The sequence below is a fragment of the Zalophus californianus genome, chromosome 15 (assembly GCF_009762305.2).
Source record: "Zalophus californianus isolate mZalCal1 chromosome 15, mZalCal1.pri.v2, whole genome shotgun sequence".
Lineage (NCBI taxonomy): Eukaryota > Metazoa > Chordata > Mammalia > Carnivora > Otariidae > Zalophus > Zalophus californianus.
This window is the reverse complement of record NC_045609.1, coordinates 20,784,314-20,811,819: the sequence shown is the minus strand read 5'-3', so window position 1 is coordinate 20,811,819 and position 27,506 is coordinate 20,784,314. Positions and strand designations below refer to the sequence as shown.

The 27,506-nt window shown below is 41.1% G+C and overlaps 1 protein-coding gene across 5 annotated transcripts in view; it reads left to right on the top strand.

Annotated features, from left to right (window-relative positions):
- Positions 1 to 27,506, top strand: part of FAM13C (family with sequence similarity 13 member C) — a 174,540-nt gene that overhangs the window by 108,367 nt on the left and 38,667 nt on the right. For 3 of the 5 annotated variants that reach the window (XM_027596221.2, XM_027596217.2, XM_027596216.2), the window contains one exon: positions 24,743 to 24,890. In XM_027596221.2, coding sequence (XP_027452022.1) covers positions 24,743 to 24,890 — 148 coding nt within the window. The remainder of the gene's footprint in view (positions 1 to 24,742; positions 24,891 to 27,506) is intronic. The other 2 variants (XM_027596220.2, XM_027596219.2) reach the window with 1 other exon arrangement.

Below are 27,506 nucleotides of genomic sequence, written 5' to 3'. Positions count from 1 at the left end.
TCTATTGACAGGATCGTATGGTTCTTATCCTTTCTTTTATTAGTGTGGTATATCACATTGTTTGATTTGCAAATATTGAACCACTCCTGCAGCCCAGGAATAAGTCCCACTTGATCATGGTGAATGATCCTTTTAATGTACTTTTGAATTCAGTTTGCTAGTATCTTATTGAGAATTCCTGCATCCGTGTTCATCAGGGATATTGGCCTGGAATTCTCCTTTTCAGTGGGGTCTTTGTCAGGTTTAGGGATCAAGGTAATTCTGGCTTCATAGAATGAGTTTGGAAGTCTTCCTTCCATTTCTATATTTTGGAACAGTTTGAGAATAGGCATTAATTCTATTTAAACGTCTCATAGAATTCCCCTGGGAAGCCATCTGGCCCAGGATTTCTCTCTGTTGGGAGAGATTTTTGATTACTGATTCAATTTCTTTGCTGGTTATGAGTCTATTCAAATTTTCTATTTCTTCCTGTTTCAGTTTTGGTAGTTTGTAAATTTCTAAGAATTTGTCCATTTCTTTCAGGTTGCCCAGTTTGTTGGCATATAATTTTTCATAGTATTCTTTTATAATTGTTTGTATTTCTGCAGTGTTGGTTGTGATCTCTCCTCTTTCATTTGTGATTTTATCTATTTAGGTCCTTTCCCTTTTCTTTCTGATAAGTCTGGCTAGGGGTTTATCAATGTTATTCATTCTTTTGAGGAACCAGCTCTTAGTTTTGTTAATTCATTCTACTGGTTTTGTTCGTTTGTTTCTATATCATTTATTTCTGCTCTAATCTTAATTTTATCCCCTTTTCTGCTGGCTTTATTTGCTGTTCATTTTCTAGCTCCTTTAGGTGTAAGGTTAAATTATGTATTTGAAACTTTTCTTGCTTCTTGAGGTGCATGATGTATATGGCAATACAAGCCTCCCAAAGGTTCTGGACTGTTGTGTTTTCATTTTTATTTGCTTCCATGTATTTTTTTTTTATTTCTCCCTTAATTTCCTGGTTAACCCATTCACTCTTTCTTTTTTCTTTTTTTAATTTTTATTTATTTGTGTATTTATTTATTTATTTTTATTTTATTATGTTATGTTAATCACCATTCATTACATCTTTAGTTTTTGATGTAGTGTTCCATGATTCATTGTTTGTGCATAACACCCAGTGCTCCACACAGAATGTGCCCTCTTTAATACCCATTACCAGGCTAACCCATCCTCCCACCCCCCCCCCCCCAGAACCGTCAGTTTGTTTCTCAGAGTCCATAGTCTCTCATGGCTCATCTCCCCCTCCGATTTCCCCCCCTTCATTTTTCCCTTCCTACTATCTTCTTTTTCTTCTTCTTCTTTTTTTTAACATATAATGTATTATTTGTTTCAGAGGTACAGGTCTGTGATTCAACAGTCTTACATAATTCACAGAGCTCACCATAGCATTGCCAATGTCTATCACCCAGCCACCCCATACCTCCCACCCCCCACCACTCCAGCAACCCTCAGTTTGTTTCCTGAGATTAAGAATTCCTCATATCAGTGAGGTCATATGATACATGTCTTTCTCTGATTGTCTTATTTCGCTCAGCATAATACCCTCCAGTTCCATCCACGTTGTTGCAAATGTCAAGATTTCATTCCTTTCAATGGCTGCATAATATTCCATTGTATATATATACCACATCTTCTTTATTCATTCATCTGTTGATGGACATCTTGGCTCTTTCCATAGTTTGGCTATTGTGGACATTGCTGCTATAAACATCGGGGTGCACGTACCCCTTTGGATCCCTACATTTGTATCTTTGGGGTAAATACCCACTAGTACAATTGCTGGGTCGTATGGTAGCTCTATTTTCAACTTTTTGACAAATCTCCATACTGTTTTCCAGAGTGGCTGCACCAGCTTGCATTCCCACCAACAGTTCACTCTTTAGTAGGATGTTCTTTAACCTCATGTTTTTGTGGTCTGTCCAAATTTTTTCTTGTGGTTGACTTTAAGTTTCATAGTGTTGTGATCTGAAAATATGCATGGTATGATATCAGTCTTTTTGTACTTGTTGAGGGTTGATTTGTGACCCAGTATGTGATCTGTTCTGGAGAATATTCCATGTGCACTCAAAAAGAATGTGTATTCTGCTGCTTTAGGATGAAATGTTCTGAATAAGTTCTGTTAAGTCCATCTGGTCCAGCGTGTCGTTCAAAGCCATTGTTTCTTTGTTGATTTTCTGCTTAGATGATCTGTCCATTGCTGTAAGTGGGGTGTTAAAGTCCCTTACTATTATTGTATTATTATCAATGAGTTTCTTGTTCTTTTTTAAAAAAAATATTTTATTTATTTATTTGAGAGAGAGGGAGAGCAAGCATAAGCAGGGGGAAGAGGTAGAAGCAGAGGGAGAAGCAGATTCCCTGCTAAGCAAGGAACCTGATGTGAGACTCGATCCCAGGACCCTGAGTTCATGACCTGAGCTGAAGGCAGATGCTTAACCAACTGAGCCACCCAGGCACCCTCTTGTTCTTCTTATTAATTGATTTATATATTTGGTGCTCCCATGTTGGGGGCATAAATATTTACAATTGCTAGATTTTTTTCCTTTTTTTTTAGAAAGGCAGAGAGATGGGGAGAGGGGCAGAGGTAGAGGAAGAGAAAGAATCTTAAGCAGGCTCCCTGCCCAGAGTGGAGCCTGATGTGGGGCTGGATCTCACAACTCTGAGATCATGACCTGAGCTGAAATCAAGAGTTGGACACTTAACCAACTGGGCCACTCAGGCACCCCATACAACTGTTGGATCTTGATGGATAGATGCCTTAATTATGATATAATGCCCTTTCTTCATCTCTTTTTACAGTCTTTGTTTTAAAATCTAGTTTGTCTGATATATGTATGGCTATTCCAACTTTCTTTTGACATCCATTAGCATGATAAATGGTTCTATCTGCAGGTGTCTTTAGGTCTAAAATGAGTCTCTTGTATATATAGATGGATTTTTTTTTTATCCATTCTGATAATCTGTGTATGGATTGGAGCATTTAGTCCATTTACATTCACAGTGATTATTGAAAGATATGAATTTAGTGTCTTTGTGTTGCCTGTAGAATTAGTGTATCTGGTGATGTTCTCTGTCCTTTCTAGTCTTTAGTACTTTTGGTCTTTCTTCTCCAATCAAAGCATCCCCCTTAAAATTTCTTGCAGGGCTGGTTTAGTGGTTATGGTCTCCTTTAGTTTTTATTTGTTTGGGAAACTCTTTGTCTCTCCTTCTATTCTGAATGACAGCCTTGCTGGATAAAGAATTCTTGTCTACATATTTTTTTCCATTCAGCACAGTGAATATTTCCTGCCACTGTCTTCTGGCCTGTCTCGTTTTTATGGGCAGATCTGTTGCAAGCTTGATCTGTCTCCGCTTGTAGGTTAAGGACTTTTTTTCCCTTGCTGCTTTCAGGATTCCTTCCTTGTCTGTGTATTTTGTGAATTTTACTATGATATGCCTTGGCGATAGTCAGTTTTGTTGAATTTAGTGAGCATTTTGTGTGCTTCTTGGATTTTGAGGTCTGTGTCCTTCCCCAGATTAGGGAAGTTTTCAGCTATAATTTGTTTGAACAGACCTTCTGCCCGTTTTTCTCTCTTCATCTTCTGAGATTCTTATGATACAAATGTTATTACATCTTAGTAAGCCACTGAGTTCCCTAACTCCACCTTCATGATTCATTACTTTTCTTTCTCTTTTCTTTTGAGCTTCATTATTTTCTGTAATTTTGCCTTCTGTATCACTGATTCGCTCCTCTGCTTTGTCTGTCGTGCTTTTTATGGCCTCCATTTGTGTTTGCATCTCAATTATAGCATTTTTAATTTCAACCTGACTAGATTTTAGTTTTTATCTCTGTAGTAAGGGATTCTCTCATGTCTTCTCTGCTCTTTTCAAATCCAACTAGTATCCTTATAATTGTTTTTTTTTAATTCTAGCTCAGGTATCTTACTTATATCTGTATTGATTAAATCCCTAGCCATGAGTTCTATTTCCTGTTCTTTCTTTTGGGGTGAATTTCTCCATCTCATCATTTTGTCCAGAAAAAAATAAGAAAGAGAAAAAAACAAAAACAAAACAAAACAAAAAGCAAACAAAAAAACAAAACCAAACCTAGATCTTGGGTTTGTTTTTGTCTGCTTCTTAAAAGAATCTAGATCTCAAAATACAAAGATATATATTTATATATTCCACATATATATGAAAGGAAACAACAAAATAAAAAATATATTAAAATATATATAAATAAAAATGAGAAAGATTAATAATAAAAATTTAAAAAGGAATTGAAAAAATAAGAAAATAAATGAAAAATAATAAAAAAATAATAAAAATAAAAAGGAAGCTATATCCTGTTTCCTCTAGAGCTGAAGCTTTGCAGCACTGTTTTCAGTAGACTTGTGAGCAAGCAGTTTTTGCTGATCTTCTGTGGGAAGAACCTGCTGTGCTGATTCTCAGGCTGACTCGTTTCAGTGGAAATATGCCTCCAGGTGTAAGTGACACTGGCGTCCACTAGGTGGCGCTGTTTTGTTCTCTGAAGGCTTTCAGCCCTGATAAGGGTAAATATAATGGCACCCCTCTCTGTAGCCCTGGAGCTGAAAGTTCACACTCCCCACCCCCACACTCTTTATAGAAGAGCAATCGCTCACCTCTGTTGTGTTCTATTTCTCTCTGAACCCTGCGTCCCTCCCTGCCTGCGTTTTTTTTTTTTAATATTTTATTTATTTGACACACACACACACACACAGCACAGGAGGGGGGAGCAGCAGGCAGAGGGAGAGGGAGAAGAAGGCTCCCCACTGAGCAGGGAGCCCAATGCAGGGCTCAATTCCAGGACCCTGGGATCATGACCTGAGCCGAAGGCAGACAGACGGCAACCAACTGAGCCACCCAGGCACCCCCACCGTCCCAGCTTTTTTATCCCAGGCATGCGATCAAATTTCAATATTCCAAATTTTAGGGACTCCCGGAGCACAGACCTGTACTGTTCCTCTAGGGGAGGGTCTTGCAGTGCTTTAGCTATTTCCCAAGTGGTCCCAAGAAAGCTGTTGCCACATGGCACAGTGGTTGACAGTTTATGGTAACACAGAACAGAAAACTAGCACCAAGACCCACTGGCCCCAGGTAGCTTTTCTCTTCCCATGCCTGGGAACAGTGTAGCACCTTGGTGCCACCTGATCTTGTGACCCAGAGGATCCTCAGACCACGTTGTCACTCCTGGGATTCCACCCCAGCAAGCCACTTGAGCACCTTTAAGCCAGGCACATCCCCCACTGTAGTGGATTTCTAAAAGTTCAGATTTTGCACTCCACTCCTTATAATATTTTGTGGTATACTCCATAAGCCGGCTCCTTTCTCGCCACCATATCCACAGTTATATCTCCCCTAAGACTATTCTCCTCACTTCCTACTTCCAAAAGCTGTTTGCTTTTCTACTTGTAGACTTGCAGTTTTTGTTCTCTCCCTCCTCTGATTGATTTCTTGAGTGTTCTGAATGCTTTGATAACTATCTAGCTGTGTTTGAAGGACAAGATAAGCTTAGGGTCCCCCTACTCCTCTGCTATCTTAATTCCTCCTCTGCCATACACTTCTCTATTATAGGTTTTTGATTTGTGGTTACCATTGGGTTTTTATATAACACCTTACATATATAGCATATATATTAATTTGATGGTTGCATAAGTTCAAACACATTCTAAAAGCACCAAATTTTTACTCTTCACATTTTATATATGTGATATAGTATTTTACATATCTTTATTTTTTGTATCCCTGAACTCTTTCTTGTAAATATTATTCTACTGCTTTTGTGTTTTAACCTTCGTATTGGCTTTGTAAGTGACTAATCTACTACCTTTACTATATGCTCGCTTTTACTTGTAAATTTTTTTTCCTTTCATACTATTTTCCTCTAGTGATGACCTTTTTCTTTCCATTTAAAGAATTCCCTTTAACATTTCTTGTAAGGATGATATAGTGGTAATACATTCCTTTGACTTTTGTTTGGGAAACTATGTCTTCTTCTATTGGGAATGATAATCTTGCTAGGCAGAGCATTCTTAGTTTTAGGTATTTTCCTTTCAGTACTTTGGAATATACCATGCCACTCTCTTCTGGCTTGCAAAGTTTCTCCTGAAAAATCGGCTGATAGTCTTATGGAGTTTCCATCGTATGTAACTATTTCCTTTTTTTTTTTTTTCCCCCCCTGCTCTTAAAATTCTCTATTGTTACTTTTTTGCCATTTTAATTATGTGTTGTGGTGGGACCTCTTTGGGCTCATCTTGTTATACTCTCTGTTCTTCCTAGACTTGGATATCTGTTTCCTTTTCTAGATTGAGGAAATTTTTGCTTATTATTTCTTCAAATAAGTTTTCTGTCCCCTTCTGTCTGTTTTTTCTGGGATTCCTATAATGCAAATGTTATTACTCTCAGTGATGTCACTGAGTTCCTTAAACCGGTTTTCATTTATTATTTTCTTTTCTTTTTGCTGTTCAGCTTGGTTGTTTTCCATTATCCTGTATTCCAGATCACTGATTTGTTCTGCATTCTCTAATTTGCTGTTGATTCCCTCTGGTGGATATTTTTTTTTTAATTTTTTTATTGTTATGTTAATCACCATATATTACATCATTAGTTTTTGGTGCAGTGTTCCATGATTCATTGTTTGTTCATAACACCCAGTGCTCCATGCAGAACGTGCCCTCCTCAATACCCATCACCAGGCTAACCCATCCCCCTACCCCCCTCCCCTCTAGAACCCTCAGTTTGTTTTTCAGAGTCCATCATCTCTCATGGTTCGTCTCCCCCTCTAACATACTCCCCTTTTCTTCCTCTCCTGTTATCTTCTTCTTTTTCTTTTTTCTTAAAATATGTTGCGTTATTTGTTTCAGAAGTACAGAACTGTGATTCAACAGTCTTGCACAATTCACAGCGCTCACGTAGCACATACCCTCCCCAATGTCTATCACCCAGCCACCCCATCCCTCCCACCCCCCACCACTCCAGTAACACTCAGTTTCTTTCCTGAGATTAAGAATTCCTCATATCAGTGAGGTCATGTGATACATGTCTTTCTCTGATTGACTTATTTCACTCAGCATAACACCCTCCAGTTCCATCCACGTCGTTGCAAATGGCAAGATCTCATTCCTTTTGATGGCTGCATAATATTCCATTGTGTATATATACCACCTCTTCTTTATCCATTCATCTGTCGATGGGCATCTTGGCTCTTTCCACAGTTTGGCTATGGTGGACATTGCTGCTATAAACATTGGGGTACACGTACCCCTTCGGGTCCCTACATTTGTATCTTTGTGGTAAATACCCAGTAGTGCAATTGCTGGATCGAACGGTAGCTCTAATTTCAACTGTTTGAGGAACCTCCATACTGTTTTCCAGAGGGGTTGCACCAGCTTGCATTCCCACCAACAGTGTAGGAGGGTTCCCCTTTCTCCACATCCCCGCCAACATCTGTCGTTCCCTGACTTGTTAATTTTAGCCATTCTGACGGGTGTGAGGTGGTATCTCATTGAGGTTTTGATTTGGATTTCCCTGATGCCGAGCGATGTTGAGCACTTTTTCATGTGCCTGTTGGCCATTTGGATGTCTTCTTTGGAGAAATGTCTGTTCATGTCTTCTGCCCATTTCTTGATTGGATTATTTGTTCTTTGGGTGTTGAGTTTGAGAAGTTCTTTATAGATTTTGGATACTAGCCCTTTATCTAATATGTCATTTGCAAATATTTTCTCCCATTCTGTCGGTTGTCTTTTGGTTTTGTGGACTGTTTCTTTTGCTGTGCAAAAGCTTTTTATCTTGATGAAATCCCAATAGTTCATTTTTGCCCTGGCTTCCCGTGCCTTTGGCGATGTTTCTAGGAAGAAGTTGCTGCGGCTAAGGTCGAAAAGGTTGCTACCTGTGTTCTCCTTTAGGATTTGGATGGACTCCTGTCTCACGTTTAGGTCTTTCAACCATTTGGAGTCTATTTTTGTGTGTGGTGTAAGGAAATGGTCCAGTTTCATTCTTCTGCATGTGGCTGTCCAATTTTCCCTACACCATTTGTTGAAGAGACTGTCTTTTTGCCATTGGACATTCTTTCCTGCTTTGTCAAAGATAAGTTGACCATAGAGTTGAGGGTCCATTTCTGGGCTCTCGATTCTGTTCCATTGATCGACGTGTCTGTTTTTGTGCCAGTACCATACTGTCTTGCTGATGACAGCTTTGTAATAGAGCTGGAAGTCCGGAATTGTGATGCCGCCAGCTTTGCTTTTCTTTTTCAGTATTCCTCTGGCTATTCTGGGTCTCTTCTGGTTCCATACAAATTTTAGGATTATTTGTTCCATTTCTTTGAAAAAAGTGGATGGTATTTTGATGGGGATTGCATTGAATGTGTAGATTGCTCTAGGGAGCATTGACATCTTCACAATGTTGATTCTCCCAATCCATGAGCATGGAACGTTTTTCCATTTCTTTGTGTCTTCTTCAATTTCTTTCATGAGTATTTTATAGTTTTCTGAGTACAGATCCTTTGCCTCTTTGGTTAGATTTATTCCTAGGTATCTAATGGTTTTGGGTGCAATTGTAAATGGGATCGACTCCTTGATTTGTCTCTCTTCTGTCTTGTTGTTGGTGTATAGGAATGCCACTGATTTCTGTGCATTGATTTTATAGCCTGCTACTTTACTGAATTCCTGTATGAGTTCTAGCAGTTTTGGGGTGGAGTCTTTTGGGTTTTCCACATACACTATCATATCATCTGCAAAGAGTGAGAGTTTGACTTCCTCTTTGCCGATTTGGATGCCTTTGATTTCTTTTTGTTGTCTGATCGCTGTGGCTAGGACTTCTAATACTATGTTGAATAGCAGTGGTGAGAGTGGACATCCCTGCCGCGTTCCTGACCTTAGGGGAAAAGCTCTCAGCCTTTCCCCATTGAGAATGATATTCGCTGTAGGTTTTTCATAGATGGCTTTTATGATATTGAGGTATGTACTCTCTATCCCTATACTCTGAAGAGTTTTGATCAAGAAAGGATGCTGTACTTTGTCAAATGCTTTTTCTGCATCTATTGAGAGGATCATATGATTCTTGTTCTTTCTTTTGTTAATGTATTGTATCACGTTGATTGATTTGCGGATGTTGAACCAGCCTTGCAGCCCAGGGATAAATCCCACTTGGTCGTGGTGAATAATCCTTTTAATGTACTGTTGGATCCTATTGGCTAGTATTTTGGTGAGAATTTTTGCATCCATGTTCATCAAGGATATTGGTCTGTAATTCTCTTTTTTGATGGGGTCTTTGTCTGGTTTTGGGATCAAGGTAATGCTGGCCTCATAAAATGAGTTTGGAAGTTTCCCTTCCATTTCTATTTTTTGGAACAGTTTCAGGAGAATAGGTATTAATTCTTCTTTAAATGTCTGATAGAATTCCCCTGGGAAGCCATCTGGCCCTGGGCTTTTGTTTCTTGGGAGATTTTTGATGACTGTTTCAATTTCCTTAGTGGTTATAGGTCTGTTCAGGTTTTCTATTTCTTCCTGGTTCAATTTTGGTAGTTGATACATCTCTAGGAATGCACCCATTTCTTCCAGGTTATCTAATTTGCTGGCATAGAGTTGCTCATAATATGTTCTTATAATTGTTTGTATTTCTTTGGTGTTGGTTGTGATCTCTCCTCTTTCATTCATGATTTTGTGGATTTGGGTCATTTCTCTTTTCTTTTTGATCAGTCTGGCCAGGGGTTTATCAATCTTGTTAATTCTTTCAAAGAACCAGCTCCTAGTTTCATGGATCTGTTCTACTGTTCTTTTGGTTTCTAGTTCATTGATTTCTGCTCTGTTCTTTATGATTTCTCTTCTCCTGCTGGGTTTAGGCTTTATTTGCTGTTCTTTCTCCAGCTCCTTTAGGTGTAGGGTTAGGTTGTGTATTTGAGACCTTTCTTGTTTCTTGAGAAAGTCTTGTATTGCTATCTACTTTCCTCTCAGGACTGCCTTTGCTGTATCCCAAAGATTTTGAACAGTTGTGTTTTCATTTTCATTGGTTTCCATGAATTTTTTTAATTCTTCTTTAATTTCTTGGTTGACCCATTCATTCTTTAGTAGGATGCTCTTTAGCCTCCATGTATTTGAGTTCTTTCCGACTTTCCTCTTGTGGTTGAGTTCTAGTTTCAAAGCATTGTGGTCTGAAAATATGCAGGGAATGATCCCAATCTTGTGGTACCGATTGAGACCTGATTTGTGACCTAGGATGTGATCAATTCTGGAGAATGTTCCATGGGCACTAGAGAAGAATGTGTATTCCGTTGCTTTGGGATGGAATGTTCTGAATATGTCTGTGAAGTCCATTTGGTCCAGTGTGTCATTTAAAGTCTTTATTTCCTTGTTGACCTTTTGCTTAGATGATCTGTCCATTTCAGTCAGAGGGGTGTTAAAGTCCCCCACTATTATTGTATTGTTGTCAATGTGTTTCTTTGCTTTTGTTATTAATTGCCTTATATAATTGGCTGCTCCCATGTTCGGGGCATAGATATTTACAATTGTTAGATCTTCTTGTTGGATAGACCCTTTAAGTAGGATATAGTGTCCTTCCTCATCTCTTATTACAGTCTTTGTTTGAAAATCTAGTTTGTCTGATATAAGGATTGCCACCCCAGCTTTCTTTTGGTGTCCATTAGCATGGTAAATGGTTTTCCACCCCCTCACTTTCAATCTGGGGGTGTCTTTGGGTCTAAAACGAGTCTCTTGCAGACAGCATATGGATGGGTCTTGATTTTTAATCCAATCTGATAGCCTGTGTCTTTTGATTGGGGCATTTAGCCCATTTACATTCAGGGTAACTATTGAAAGGTATGAATTTAGTGCCATTGTATTACCCGTAAGGTGACTGTTAACTGTCTGTTGTCTGTTCGTTTCTGCTCTTTGCTGCTTTTAGGTTCTCTCTTTGCTTAGAGGACCCCTCTCAATATTTCTTGGAGGGCTGGTTTCGTGTTTGCAAATTCCTTTAGTTTTTGTTTGTTCTGGAAGCTTTTTATCTCTCTTTCTATTTTCAATGAGAGCCTAGCTGGATATAGTATTCTTGGCTGCATATTTTTCTCGTTTAGTGCTCTGAAGATATCTTGCCAGTCCTTTCTGGCCTGCCAGGTCTCTGTGGATAGGTCTGTTGCCAATCTAATGTTTCTACCATTGTAGGTTACATATCTCTTCTCCCGAGCTGCTTTCAGGATTTTCTCTTTGTCTCTGAGACTCGTAAGTTTTACTATTAGATGTCGGGGTGTTGACCTATTATTATTGATTTTGAGAGGGGTTCTCTGTGCCTCCTGGATTTTAATGCCTGTTTCCTTCCTCACATTAGGGAAGTTCTCTGCTATAATTTGCTCCAATATACCTTCTGCCCCCCTCTCTCTCTCTTCTTCTTCTGGGATCCCAATTATTCTAATGTTGTTTCGTCTTATCATATCACTTATCTCTCGAATTCTGCCCTCGTGATCCTGTAGTTGTTTCTCTCTCTTTTTCTCAGCCTCTTTATTTTCCATCATTTGGTCTTCTATATCGCTGATTCTCTCTTCTGCCTCATTTATCCTAGCATTTAGTGCCCCCATTTTTGATTGCACCTCATCAATAGCCTTTTTGATTTCGATTTGGTTAGATTTTAGTTCTTTTATTTCTCCAGAAAGGGTTTCTCTAATAACTTCCACGCTTTTTTCAAGCCCAGCTAGTATCTTTAAAGTCATGATTCTGAACTCTAGGTCCGACATCGTACTAATGTCCGTATTGAGTAGGTCCCTGGCTGACGGTACTACCTCTTGTTCTTTTTGCTGAGGTGATTTCTTTCGTCTTGTCATTTTGTCCAGAGGAGAATAGATGAATGAGAGAACAAAATGCTAACAGGTTTACAACGTCCCCAGCAAATATACTGTATACAAATCAGAAAAGACCTGAAACCAGGGGAAAAGAAAGGGAAAGAAAGAAAAAGGAAAGAGATAAAGAAAAAAAAAGATAAAAACAAAAACAAAACAATACAAAAAAGGCAGAATATGATCAAATATGATCAGGCTAGTGCATAGATCAGTGCCACACACTAGATTTTGGGCGTATTTTGGTCTGTTAGAAAAAAGTGCCTCCTAAAATTTTAAAGGAAGAAAGACATATATGTACAAAATAAGGGTTGATACAATGAAGGGATGGAAGATGACTGTAAAGATGAAAATTATAAAAGATTTTATAAAAGGACTTGGTAAGATAAGTTGTTTGAAAAAAGAAAGAAGATTTAAGAAAAAAAAAAAAAGGAAAAAGGGAGAGAATGTGATCAGGCAGGAGACTAGAACAAAGCCATACACTAGTGATTTAGGGTATATTTTGATCTGTTAGAAGAAACTGTACCTCAAAATTTTAAAGAGAGAACAACTTATATATATATGCCAAAAGTAAGGGTAACTACTATGAAGGGATAAAATATGACTCTAAAAATGAAAAATAAAAAATGTTTTTTTTTTTTTAAAAAGGGATTTATTAGATGTTGGTTGAAAAAGGGAAAAAGAAAAAAAAAGAAAAATAAAAAAACAGTCAACAAAAATTAACTTTGATGAAATAATGAATCATGGTAAAAAAAAAAAAAAAAAAAGCCATGAATCTATGTGCAGTATTCCCCTAGCGCTGGAGTTCTCCCATTCTCCTTGATCGATCAACTTGGTCTTGGCTTGCTGGCTGTTTGTGCTGATCTTCTGGGGGAGGGGCCTGTTGCTGTGGTTTCCAAATGTCTTTGCCGGAGGCGGAATTGCCCCGCCCTTGTCGGTCCGGGCTAAGGAAGCTGCTCCGGTTTGCTCTCATTGTTCCCTGCAAGCTCTCGGTACAGCTTTGGAGGACCAGGGCAGAAATGGTGGCCTCCCAATCTCCACTCGGAGGAGCTGAGAACTCGGGGCTCCGCTCCTCAGTGTGCCCCCAGAGAAAAGCAGTCACTTCCGTGTCCCCGGTCTCCGGCCGCGCTCCGTGCTCACCCGGCCTGTGATCGAGCGTTGCTATCTCTGGCACCCGAACCCGCGCGGAGTCTTCAAACCCAGCAGATCCCTGCAGTGCGTTCCCGCACCGCTCCTCCCCGGGAAGGAAGGGGAGTCTCCCCGGATCTGCTGTTTGTTGGGTCCCTGCTGGGGGAGCCGTGCCCCGACTGGGCCGCAGATCACAGTTTATGGCAACCCCGAGCTGAGAGCCCGCGACTCTGCTCCGTATGTGCAGCCGGCTTCCCTGCTGTGATACCTGGGAGCTCTGGTGCACTCAGGCACCCCGGTCTCTCTGTGACCCCAAGGGTCCTGAGACCACACTGTCCCGGGAGGATTCCACCCCCCGCTTAGCCACTGCAGCGACGTCCCTCTGCCGAGCCAACTTCTAAAAGGTCCGATTTTGTGCTCCGCGGCTCTATCACTTGCCAGAAGCGGCCGGCGAAGGCCACTCCCCCGCCGTCTATCCTCCCGAATATCGCCTCGGATTCACTTCTCCGCACGCCCTACCTTCCAGTAAGTGGTCGCTTCTCTGTTCAGAGAGTTGTTGCTACTCTCCTGTTCGATCTCCTGTTGAGTTCGTAGGTGTTCAGAATGGTTTGATCCCTATTCAGCTGAATTCCTGAGACCAGACGAAATCTAGGTCTCCTACTCCTCCGCCATCTTGCTCCGCCTCTCTGGTGGATATTTTATTTTAGTTATTGAATTCTTCAGCTCTGATTGGTTCTTTTTTATATTTTTCTCTCTCTTTGTTGAAGTTCTTCCACTCTTTCTCAAGTCCAGTGAGTATCTTTATGACCATTACTTTGAATTCCTTATCAGGCATATTGCTTATCTTTATTTCATTTAGCTCTTTTACCCTGACTTTGTCTTTGTCTTTGATTTGGGACACATTCCCCTGTCTCTTCATTTTGTCTAACTTTCTGTGTTTGCTTCTATATCTTAGGTAGGTTAGCTATGTCTGCTGATCTTGAAAGTAGTGGCCTTATGTAGAAGAAATCTTGTGCCCTGTAGTGCAATCCCCCCTGGTAACCAGAACCAGGCCCTCCAGGGCTATTGCCTATATCAGCTGCATGTGCTCTACTGTTGTGCTGAGCCCTGATTGCCTTCAGCCCAGCTGGCTGCAATGACCCACTTTACTTGTGCTGGCTACACTGGGAAGGATTTTGTTCCCACACTGTTGACAAGCCTGTATGAGGCTGCTGCAGTTTTGTTCGTGGACAGGGCTAGCAGTTAGCCTAGCTGTCTACAGTTAGCTTCTCCACCATAGTTGTGAGCGCATGGCAAACACTTGTTCCCTGCTGGGCCAACTGAGAGGCTCTCATTAAGAGATTGGGCTGCTGGAACTCTGGGCATACTAGTGTGTGAGGTTATCTCTCACTCTCCAGGGCAGGAGTAACTTTGGAGTGGTGCTGCTCTCCTCTGCCAAGGCTACCAGCAGGGTGTGGTGAAGCAGGAGCTTCTTAGGAGCGATGCCTGCTGAGGCCGGCAGATTGTGTTGGGTGGGTCCTCAGGGAAATGCTGGGGCAGGGCATGCATTACTAGCAAGGTAGATGGAGAGTGTTAGAACTGGCTCCTGCAAGCATCTGGCTATCTAGGCTGGGGGAGTGTAAGAAAAATGGCAGCCAGCAGCACTTATATTCCTAGAGAAATTTTCTGAATTCCTTGCCCCTCCATCACATGTTCTTAGTCAATAAATCTCCTTCACATATACCCCAGGTGATTTTCAAACTGGTACTTCTGTGCTGTGTCTTGGGCTTAAGTTATATATTATGCTGGCTTTTAGAGTAGAAACTCAATTTTCTACCAGGCTTTGGCTCTCCCAGAGTAAAGCCTGCTGATTTTTAAAGCTACTAAAGTTAAGGCCCACTGGTTTTCAAAGCCAGATGTTATGGGGACTTGTCTTCCCAGTGTGGGTCCCCAGTGCTAGGGGTGCCTAGTTTGGGTCTGAACCTCTTGCTTCTCCATACTTGTGCTCTCTTATTTGTCTTACTGGGGGTGCGGTGGAGGGGATTGTTTCCAACTATGTCTCTGTGCTCCTACACTTTTCAACGTGACTTTCTCTGTGTGATTAACTGTGGAAGATTTGTTCTGACAGTCTTTGGGTCATTTTCAAAGTTAGTTTCATAGATTTAGCTTTTATCTTGATGAGTCTATGGGATGAGGTGGGCTCAGAATCTTCCTACTTCACCATCTTCCTGCCTCACCCCAGCTCTTAATTTTATTAATCTTTTCTATTTATTTTTTAGTCTCTATTTTATTTATAATCTTATCTTTATTATTTCTGTCCTCCTACTAACTTAGGACTTTGTTCTTCTTTTCTGGTTGCCTTAGGTATAAGTTTGGATTGTTTATTTGAGATTTTTTTGTTGTCATTTCTTGAGGTGGGCCTGTATCATCATAAACTTCCCTCTTAGAACTGCTTTTGATGTGTCCCATATTTTGGAGCACTGTGTTTTCATTTTCATAAGTCTCAAGGTGTTTTTTGATTTCCTCTTTATTCATTGACCCATTGGCTGTTTTGTGGTATATTGTTTAGTCTTTACATGTTTGTGCTTTCTCCAGTTTTCTTCTTGTAGTTGATTTCTAGTTTCATAGTGCTGTGGTCAGAAAAAATGCTTAATATGATTTCAATCTTCTAAAATTTACTGAGACTTATTTTGGGGCTAATGTGATCTATCTTGGAGAATGTTCCATGTGTACCTGAGAAGAAAATGTATTCTCTTGTTTTTGGAGGAATGCTATGTATATATCTGTTAAGTCCATCTGGTCTTATGTGTTGTTCAGTGTCAATGTTTCCTTATTGATTTTCTGTCTGGATGATTTATCCATTGATGTAAGTGGGGTGTTAAAATTCCCTGCTATTGTATTACTGTCTATTTCTCCCATTGCATTTGTTAACATTTGCTTTATATGTTTAGGTGCTCCTATGTTGGGTGCATAAATATGTACAATGTTTTATTAAATTTTTTGATCAATCACTTTATCATTATGTAAGGTTCTTCTTTGTCTCTTGTTACAATTTTTGTTTAAAAGTCTATTTTGTCTAATATAAATATTGCTACCCCAGCTTTTTGTTTGTTTCCATTTGCATGGAATATATTTCTATCCCTTCACTTTCAGTCTGTTTGTATCTTTAGATCTAAAGTGAGTGGCTTGCAGGCAGCATATAGATGAGTCTTGTTTTTTGTTTTGTTTTGTTTTGTTTTGTTTTTCCTCTTCCATTTTCCATTCAGCTATGCTGTCTTCTGATTGGAACATTTAGTCCGTTTATATGTAAACTAGTTATTGTTAGGTATGTTTTTATTTCCATTTTGTTAATTGTTTTCTGCTTGTTTTTATAGTTCTCTGTTCTTCTCCCTTTATTCACTAGGATTTGATGACTTTCTATAGTGTTATGTGTAGATTCCTTTCTCTTTATTTTTTATGTATCTATTATAGGTTTTTGGTTTGTGCTTACCATGAATTTCACATATAACCACTTATGTATATAGCAATCTATTTTGGTTGGTGATTGTTTAAGTTCAAATGCATTCTGAAAGTGCCACATTTTTACTCCTCCTCCAACACGTTTTATGTTTTTGAGCAAAGAAGTTTTCTGCCCCTATCTCTCTGTCTTCTCATTCTGGGACCCCCCATAATGAGGATGTTGGTATCCTTGATGCTGTCCCAGAGGTGCCTAAACTATCCTCATTTCTTTAAATTCTTTTCTCTTTCTGCTCTTCATTTTGAATGATTGCCATTACCCTATCAGATCACAAATCAGTTCTTCTTTGTCCTCTAATCTGCTCTTTATTCCCTCTAGTGTATTTTTTGTTACTGTTATAGTCTTCAGGTCTGTGACTTCTGTTTGGTACTTTCTTATATTCTTTATCTCTTTGTTAAGTTCTCACCAGCCTCGTCCATTCTTCTCCCAAGTTTGGTAGGCATCTTTATGACCATTACTTTGAATTTTTTATCAGGAAGGTTACTTATCTCCATTCTATTAAATTGTTTTTCCTGGGATTTCAGTTAGTTCTTTTATTTGGAACATGGTCCTCTGTTTTTCCATTTTGACTGACTCTCTGTGTGTTTTTTGTTTTTTGTTTTTCTATGTATTAGGGGAAAAAGCTATCTCTCCCAGTCTTGAAGGAGGGCCTTGTGTAAGAGATGAACCTTATCTTTCAACCCTGCCCTAGTTCTTGGTTGTCTCTAGAATCTTCGTAATTGTCTAAGCAGGCTCATTTATTCTTTGTAGGTCCCAGTTGCTGAGGGTGTGCCAAGACTTACCAGTGTTCCAAAGAGAGAGATCTCAGTCAGCACCTAGTTTCAGGTGATTAGAAGCCAGACTGTCAGGCAGCAACTTTTAAAAGTTTGCAAATATGTATACTCCTGTGGGGCTGCAATTGTAAATCCTGCTGGCTTCCAGACAGGTCATCTGGTGTCCCCTGGATGACAGGTGCAAAAATCAGAGCTTCAGATGAATATATATGCTTCTTTCTGGGAGGTACTGGCATGTGCTGTATCAAGGCAAAGGAGAACACAAAGATGGTGTCCCTGCTTAGGTTCCTTGAGAACACCCCCATAGCCTCTAGATGTTTGGCAGACCTGAAGCCTGTCCCTCACAGTGAAGGTCTAAAACAAGTAAATAAGCCTTTTTAACAGAAAGACTGGGAGTGTCTTTCAGTCTGCTGTTTATATTAGCCTGGGAGTGGTCGTAGTCAGCTAAGAACTGTCTCCAGTTGTTATAGTCCTATGGAATGCAGGAACATAATGTAATGTTCTTATTGGCCAGAAGAGTGAGTAAGGTGATCAAGGAGTGTTCCCTTTGTGAACCGTGCATGCTCACTGGCCTTTGTAAGGCAGTGGTAGAACACAGGACACACAGACAATGTGCCTGCAGGCCATAGCATGACAGTGGGAGACTGCAGGGCCAGGGTGTGCCTGCCAGCTCTAGCAGGGAAGTGGAAGAGTGCAGGGCTAGGGCACACCTGCCTGCACTATCAAGTTAGAGAGAGAGTACAAAAGTGGCACGTGCCAGTGCCTCAGTCCCCAGAGAGAGTCCTTATAGTTCCCTGCCCCTCCAGTAGATGGTTTAACGTTAGCAAATGAATCTTCTTCACATATAGTTTAGGCACTTTTAAAACTGCTGCTTTTTGTTTGTTTGTGTGTTTGATTTTAAAGGTATATTATTCATTTTAGAGAGAGAGAGAGAGAGCATGCTCAAGCAGGGGCAGGGGCAGAGGAAGAGAATCTCAAGCAGACTCCCCACTGAGTCTGGAGCCTAACACGGAGCCAAAACCAAGAATCAGATCCTCAACTGAGTCCTCCAGGTGCCCCACAAATTGCTGCTTTTGTGCTAGTCCCCAGAGTTAGTTAGTCTGCATGTAAGCTGGTCATTTCTGTACAGTCCCCTGGGTTTCCTGGATGTGGTTTTCAAGGTCAGACATTTTGGAGTTTGTATCTCCATTGTGGGTTCCAAAGGTTGGGGTACCTCATGTAGGGCATGAAGCCCTTGCTCCTTAGGGAGAAGCTTTATATTTGTGAGATCCCTCCTGATTGTGGATCACCATGCTAGAGGTGGGGTTTTTGGCAAGATCGTGTGTCTGCTTCTCCTGCCCTTCTCAATGTAGCCCTTTTATCCTTTGTTGTGGAATAGCTGTTCAGCTAGTTTTCAGGATTTTTTTTCAGAGGGGATTGTTCTATATGTAGCTATAGATTTGGTGTGTCCATGGAAGTAGGTGAGTTCAGGATCTTCCTACATTTCCATCATAGTCCACCCCATCCTACTGAGTTTAGTTTTTAAGCAGAATATTTTTCAGAGCTGAAAGAAATTGGAACAGAAGTAGCCACTAAGAATTAATGTATGCGTTACAATACAGACTAGATTTGTGGACTTTAGCCCTTGGGATATAATCAGTGTTTTGGAAAATATGATTTTGGGGGGAGGGGTTATTCTCTTTAACACTGTCCTTTTGGATAGTTTAAGTACTAATAGCTCCAAAGAGAAACTATTGAAGTCCATTCCATGAATTGAAAATGAGACACATTGTAGTTTTAGAAAATCAATGTCTTATCATCTAGAAAAGCTCAGAGTCCTGAATTAAAATATGAGTTTATAAACTGTATTATTCTCTCCCAAACATCTCATTTTTATATTTATTTATCAAGGTGAACATAACAAGGACATCACAATGAGATGAACTAAGTACAGTACTCCCTTTCCAGGTTGAAATCATTTGGCTGAAAGGAAATTTGGTTTGGGTTATCACGTGTTGTGGCGGTATTGTCCTTGTTTAAAAAGAAGTCTTGATAATATCAGAGTAGGGCCTGGATCCCCTAGTCAACAAAGGGCCCCTAGAAGTGAATAAGTTGTTCTTTTACATTGAATTTCTCCATTGGGGAGTGTGGTAGTGATGGCTGATCACCTGGAGCAGAGGAGGCTGAACTGAAGTGTGTAATCCTTCAGTTAGACCTGGCTGTAAAGCTTGCTGGACTATAAACAACACAGGCCCCAAAGGAATTAGCCAAAAGCCCACTCTTTCTAGGGTCAGGGTCAATTTGGCATTTTCCTATAGCCATCACCTTTGGAAGAAGTCTCACTTCTTTTGGCAAGAACATGCAGAGACCAGCAACAGCCATTTGGAAGGCAACACTGCCTTGCTTCTGAGCACATGTGTCCTGGTGTGAGTGTGTGTATATGGTGAGACGAGGGAGAAGCAGCCCTCGAGGCGTGTCTAGGGCAGGAAGCTAATGAGGGTATCAGAGGGCGGGGAGTCAGCAAAAAACTATTGTTCCTGGGACAGGTGGAGCTAAGCAGGCAAGCAAGGCAGCATTTAGAGTGGGTCAAGTCCCCAGGGAATAGGGCTACATCTCTCAAAGTATGGACCTTAGACCTCCTGTATCTAAATGACCCTGCTCTGGACCACAGAATCTGAATCTCTTGGGTGATCTCTATTCAAATGCACATCTTTAACAAATTCCCTAGTGATTTGTAATCATTTTAAAGTTTCTGGGCCAGGGCAGCTTGAAATCGGATACTCAGAAGGGCCTAAAGAGTTCAGGAAATAAAAACTAATATGCAATGGCAGTCCTTTTATTGGTTGGCTCCTGTACTACTCATTGTTCTAGGTATGGCAGTGAACAATGGAGGCATGGTACCAGTCCTCTTGGAGCTCGAAAGAGCTAATAAACAATTGAGAAATGAATGAAATTACATATTATAGTGAATGTTAGAAAGGAAATAAACAAGATGCTAACAGAGAAATTGGGGGGTGCTGTTTAGATAAGGTAATCAAAACTGGCTCAAGAATTTGATAGAAATTTGACTGTGAAGCGACTATAGCTAAATCAGGCCTGGGGAGGTCAGGAAGCAGATGGAAAGAAAGGGTAGTGTGTGGGGGGAGGGGCTGGGAAGTGGGTAATGGAGGAAATATACATGGAAAACATTAAAATCAGAGAAGAAGAATGGTAAGTAAAACTGGGGATGTTCGGGGACCCAGTTTTATCCCCAACTTTGAGCAAATATCCAATTTGATCTTCATATCACCATAGAGAATCTATAGACAGTTCTTAGATAAAAGGATGTGAGAGGGCCACTAAACCTCTTCACAGAAATTAAAAGTAAGCTGTCCCTACTCTGCAACTGGTGAATTGTAGACAAAGGCACCTTAAAATAGTATTTAACCATCCAGCCTGTGTGGGTGTTCTCCATTCCAACCCAACTAAAGAGGGACCTGGTAATTGCATAGCAGAGAAAAGTGAGTAGAGTATTTTCTAAAACAAGTAGCATATTTTCCATTATGTAAAAGAGAAAAAATTAACTTTTAGAAAGCCACACCTAGGTTTCGTGGACTTCTCTTTGGTTTCGTTCATAACCAGATGGGAGAGCTGGGGAGAGCTGCATTAAAAGCATCCTGAGCCGAGGAGCTGCATGTGTGGTATGGTGTTACATCTGCATAGGGGCACAATGTGCAGTGTGATTTGTCCATGGGCCTTCTCCAGGGTTTGTCTGTGGGGCTCAGCCCTGAGGCGACAGGCTGGATGTCTTCTGTTGCCCACTGGAAGGACATGTGACGGTGGCATAGATTGCTCACAGGTAAATCCCCCACCCCCACCCTTGTCCTGGGTTTCCTGGTCATCAGGAGAGGTATCCCTTTATGGGCCCATCCCACACAGGGTGTCCAGATCCCCACTCTGCATTCCTATGTTGAGGAGCAGCAGGTCATCTTCAGGTAATGGGTCAGTTTGGGGTGGGGAAGGAATATAGTTGATGACAGCTGGTTTGCAGAGTTTCTTCCGTTCTGCTCTCTTGTCCTCAGGTATAGCAGCTTATTTTTCCCCTTCTACTTGGAGGTCTTATACCTTGAGACCTTCATCTTCTCCCTCCTGTTTCATTTGCCACTTGTTTTCTTCTCCATTCCTTTAACCTTACTCCCATCTCCTATCTCAGAGAGGAATAAACCAGCCATGCAGATGGATCTCCTTTGACAAATCTCCTGTCTCGTTTTTGCTTCAGTCTGAGTACAAGGGAAGGAGAGGTGGGAGAGGGAGACGGATGACAACCCAATTACTACTTCTAGCCGTAACTGAGTCTCAGCATTATGCCTCACTCCCTGTGGGAGTTCAGAGGCCTCTGAATGTGAGCTGACATACTCCTATGCGTTGAAATTCTTTGCTGTTTATTTGTGTTGCATGAACACTTGGTTCAGTTCCCGAAACACTGTCTAAGCACCCACAGGGTGCCAGATTCTGTGCACCATCCTCAGTGTATGTGCATGTTTGCTTTCCTTTCTTTTAGAGTTGGAAAGGAACTTAGAAGTCATCCAGTCTCAGGCCCTTTATAGACAGATGCAGAAAGTGGGGCCCTGGGAGATAAAGTGATGAGTGAAGGCCTCAGAGTTGGTGTAGCATTTGGCCTCACACATGACCAGAGCTCTGCCCAGTGGCCTCTGGGGTGTGGAAATAATTCGTAATAAACCCAGTGTTCAGTCCTTGAGTGTTTGCCATATGCTGGTACATATGTACATATCTACAAAGTGCATTTCACGCCTTCCATTTAATTCTGAGAACAGGTGCCATTCTTACTGTTACTATATATAAGAAACTAAGGTTTAGAATAGCGAAGATGCTTGCCCAAAGTCAGAGGCATAGAAGGTAGCAGAGCTGACATGTCCTCTTTTACTTTGTAGAATATATAAGAACACATGGAGTCTACAAGAAGCAGTAGGTTCCACACCCTTCCTCTAAATGTAGGGATGGAGCACCTGCCTTCCTTCCCTCCGTCCGTCCTTCCATCCTTCCTTCCTTCCTTCCTTCCTTCCTTCCTTCCTTCCTTCCTTCCTACCTACCTACCTACCTTGTACTGGTCTGCCAATTCTCTGTTAGAGCTGCCATTAAAAAAAAAAAAAGATACTACAGACTGGGTGGCTGAAACACCATTTATCTTTTCAGCTCTGGAGGCTGAAAGCTCATGATCAAGGTGCTGGCAGAGTTAGTTTCTCCTGAAGCCTTTCTCCTTGGCTGGCAAACAGCCACTTTCTCACATGGCCTTTCCTCTGTGGATGCATCTCTGGTGTCTCTCTCTCTGTGTGCTTATAATGACACTAATCATATTGAATTAGGACCCCACCCTTAGACCTCATTTTCCCTTTAAAAGCCCCATCTCCAGATACAGTTACATTGGGGGTTAGGTCTTCAGCATATGAATTTGGGGAAGACACAATTCAGTCTATAATGTAACTCTTGGGTATTGTGAATAATATTGCTATGACTATGGATGCACAAATATCTGTTTGTGTCCCTGCTTTTGGGGTATATATGCAATAGCAGAATTACTGGATCATATGGTTGTTCTATTTTTAATTTTTTTTGAGGAAATGCCATACTGTTTTCTATAGCAGCTGCACCATTTTATGTTCTCATGTCATCATTTCTTAATTTTCAGAATAGTTTTGCTCTTTTTTGAAAGGTCACTCTGATCTCTGCGTTCCTCCAGTAGGAAGCTTGTCTGGAATTGTTCTTTTTGTCTCCCAGATGCCTAGAACTCTTTCCAGAAACTTGATGCCCTTGCTTCTCTGTACCTCCTGTCAGTAACCTCAGGCTCTTACCTCCACAATCAGCTGCTGGGAGAACATCCCAGAAGGAGGAGGGAGCAGTAAAAAAGTGACGGGATCTCAGGTAGATGCCTCATCTGAGCTGTGGGCTCTCAGTCAGCAGCTCCTGAGCACAGAGGAGGTTTGTACCTTCATCTCTGAGCGTGGCAGAGGAGGGAGGTATCTGGAGCCCACTTAGCAGTAAACAACTTTGAAAACACTGCTGGGGGCTCATATTACTCACATCAACAGCATGGATGAGGGTATATGTGTAGTAATAGGTACTCTGTGAGGGGAGGGGTTCGGTGTGAAGAGATGTTGGAGGTAGGCGCTTATGTGAGGTAAGGTGTGAGGGTATATATGCGGGTAGGGGGTGTGTGTGTGTTCCGAATAGATATGAGAGTGGGAGTATGAGGGTGTATATATGGTGTGTGTATGGTGGGGTGTTTCTGTGTGTGTGTGTGTGTGTGTATGTGTGTAGTAGGGGATAAAAATGGTGAGTGTGAAGGGTAGAAATGAGAGGGTGTATGGGGTTATTTGGGAGTTAAATGTGTGTGCAAGTAGTGTGAAGGTATGGGGGTTGGGCATGAGGGTGTGGAAATCAGGAGGTGAAGGTAAGGTGGGGTATAAGGGTATGCATGGGATAGGAATGGGGGCGTGTGTATGGAGTAGGGTGTGGTGGTTGGGTATGAAGGTGGACGGTAGAGTGTGAGTAGAGTATGTGTATACTGGAGGGTCGTAGTAGGCACAGGATCAATGGCTCCACTCCAGGTAGCCACCCCTGCCAGGAGCTCTGTGGGTGGAGGAGCTTCTGAGGCCTGCAGCACTTTCCTGTTGCGGGGGAGTGGCACCCCGCCGAGGCCTCAGGCATGACTCATTTTCACCTGGTCAGGGGAATTAATTTGCTGGGCATCTGCATCATGGCAGGATACGTGCATCAGTCTGTATGACTCTGTTCTTATTAAGAACCATGGGAGAAATTTAAAATGAGAAATGAAGGGGGTGGGGAGAGGGTTGTTCTGGGAGCTAAGAAATTGCTTCTCCCTCGGTGGCTGGGCCACACTCAGTGACCAAGGCCCTCTCCCTTGCTCCCTGCACTCTGCTTTTGATACCAGCAGTTATACCCATCCCATGTGTGAGGAGCAACTTCGGAAGACAGACATGCGTGCATGCATATACCCTCCCAGATACAGATGTAGATCAGGGAGCCCAGAAGCCAGGCGGCCTCTGCAGCAGTAACTCTTTATGCACTGCGGTCTGCTGCAGTCTTCGTGGTTAAGGGATGCTGGCTTTCATGAATGGTAGCCTGGGAGGGGCCTCATGTCACTTGCTCCTGATGTCAGCACAATGAATGAAACACTTGCAAAGCGTAAAGCCTCAAGCACCCGGGCAGCGTATACCATCTCAGATTGGCTCTCCTGGTGCAGCGTCTCCTGTTGACGAAATCACCAGTCCCATGTGTGACATATAAAGCCATATACGTTAGGATTGCAAGGAGGCAGAAACTGAGGCTGCATGTGGAATAATGTGTATCTGATTCTGGCACAATCAGCTCTGCCTGAAGCCGCTGGGGCTGAGATCCTCCCCCCTGCCAGGCGCTGGAAGAAGGGGTTTTGCCGAGCTGCGGACTCACCGCTGTGTATTAGGCAGTTACTTAGCTAGCCTGATGTTCTGCTTTTGCTGGCAGAATTCCTTGCTGAAGCTCCAAGCCCTGGAAACTGATCTGTGCTCTGCAATTTTGACAAACCAGGAAGAAGCTGCTCAGGTTCATGGACCCAAGGACCCAACTCCAGCGTCGACCCAGAGCGTGCCTGTGGAAGGTGCAGATGCTGCAGGTAAGAGGCACGGCTGGGGACAGGTCTTCACTTGTACTCTCAGGAGAGTTCAGCTTCTTGCTGCTTTCCTAAATGTGGCCTCCTGTGGGAAACCATGCCTGGTGCAACAGAAAAGCTGAGTTGGTGCTTGAGTTGCAGTGGGGGAGCTGAGACGGAGCAGGAGGAATTAAGGTGTGTTCTGATATAGAGCATTCTCTCCAGCTGCGGGCCAAGCGTCAGACTTAGGCATAAATAGGTGTCAGGTGAAAAACACTCACCACAACTCCTGGTCCTGATGAATTCCGACTTGGTTTCCTGTGACAAACAAGTGGTGTGCTTATTTTCTATCACTGGATGTAGATAATCTGGACTGTCTTGATACTTGTGGTATTTTTGAGGTATTCGGTGATGGGAGAGTTTTAACATTACTACTTGCTTTCTTCTATTACCTGCTTGTAAGATGATTCATCAACATAGGGAAAGTGGAGGTGAGTGGTATAGCTCATTCTGATCCTATATTGCCTTTTTCTGTCTCATTTTTTTTTCCGCATTAACTTCTGTGTTCAAAAGTCTCAAAATTGGTTCCATTTGTCTGACAGTTTCTCTGGTTTTAACCCCAGGGATGGTAGATTGGCTAGTAAGCAGAAGGCAAATTAATGCTCCCAGGAAGACTTAGTTAGGAAAGAAACACTAATTTATATGAGTAGAAATGAGAGCACAGCTTATCTTTTATAACACAGATGGGTCAGAGGTTTGCAGACTGATTTCTGGATGGCTGATAAAAATAGACTTAGGTGAACTTGCTTCATGAGATGTCCTTTATCTCTAGGAATTAAAGGAAGAGATTTAAAAAGGTAATGTGTTTCCGTGTCATTGTTAACAGCTCATTTAAGACATTCCTGCTTAAAACTGATCCAAATGGTCTAAGTAGGTAAAACCATCATCTCCAGTGTTTATTAAGTAAATTAATAATTAAGTATATTAATAATGGTGGCTAATAGTAGCTACTATTAATAGCTTTATTATTATTGAAGATTTCTGTGATCCAGGCACTGTTCTAAGTACTTTCTATATTTTATATTAAATCCTCAAGCTAATCTGTGAAATAATATGCTTCATAGTTGGCTGTCCTTATCTCCTGGTGAGCTCCCCTTGCTCTGCTGGCCATTGTGTTTTGATGAGAGGCAAATAAAAGGGGGGCAAGACCCAATGTCAATCCAGTTAGAGTTTTAAGTCAGATTATTAGATACACTTTTTTTCTTCCACCAACCCCAACAAACAACATATAAAACACATAATGAAGTCTTAAGCCAGATACACATTAACTTTTGAGTTGTCTGATGTTTTGTATAGCTACACAAGTATCTGGAAGAGAGTTATAAAATATTTGCATGTTGGATATAGATATATCTTTTCTATTTTAAATCATGACTTTTATGTGCGTATATGTGTCTTATATTCTCCAAAGGTTAAGAGTAGTTATTTATTTTCTCATTCTGGATGGACAGGATTTTGAACAAGCTTATTAACACTCCTTGTATAATGGAAATACATACTGAATTTATGTAGGAATTGGCCATACCAAAGGAATGATCCATACATTTCATGTTAAGTGTCAAGTGGCAGAAATGAACAGAAGGCTCCTTACAGAGGAGGCTTGTGTTTTGGATGCTGAATTTTCCAAAATGTAGTGAATTTGAGGTGTCTCAGTGCTCTTCCAAGAGAGTCTATGAAAAAGAGGTTTTCACTCTGTGTGTGTGTGTGTGTGTGTGTGTTTCCACACACTAGTCAAGAATATTTCTGGCAAGTTTTCAAAAGTAAAAATCCATAAAATCTTGATGTTTTTCACCTTTGTAGAGCTTATGAATAAGGAGTCTCATGTAGCCAAAATGACTGCATAAGAGTGAAGAAGCTCCAGCCTCTATATTGGACCTTGTAAGACTTTGACACATATCTTCTCTAATTTTCCAATAACCCTTTGACACAATCTGGAAACCACCTGCTAGGTGTTTTCAGGGACCTAAAAAGTGTCTTCATTTGGCAGGAATATTGCCAAAGGAGCAGGCATTTGTAATAGGTTTTCAGAGGTTAATTTATGGGATCTTTTGTTCTCATTGGCTTCCAAGATGAGTGTTTATAGGAAGGTCATATATTATCTTTTTAAAAATTTATTTAATTAATTTTTTGGTCATATATTTCCTAAACCATATGTCACTCAGAAAGAAGAAATGTTTACTCATCTTAAAGGCTCAGGGACTGTGAAAGGTGATCTTTGACCACTTTGAAAATAATTTTTATGTGTGTAAAAATCCCTGTTGAGAGTGTGATCACATAAGATTAGTACAGAGGGCAATAAGTCTATAAAAGATTTATATAACTTAAAATTTTCTCCTTCCCAAAGTCTAACATCTAGCCCTGAGCCTTACATGTATATATTCAATTAGTAATTTTTGATGTCAGTAATTAGTATAACAAAGACAAAGCCAACAGGTGATTTTTTACAGGAATATCTGGATATAATATGCTACCAATTCACTATTAAAGGCAAACATTTATAAACATAAATTGACCTGACTTAAATAGGTTTCAGGCTTACTTTAGACTCAATTAAGGCATGACAAGTAAAGTATGTAGACA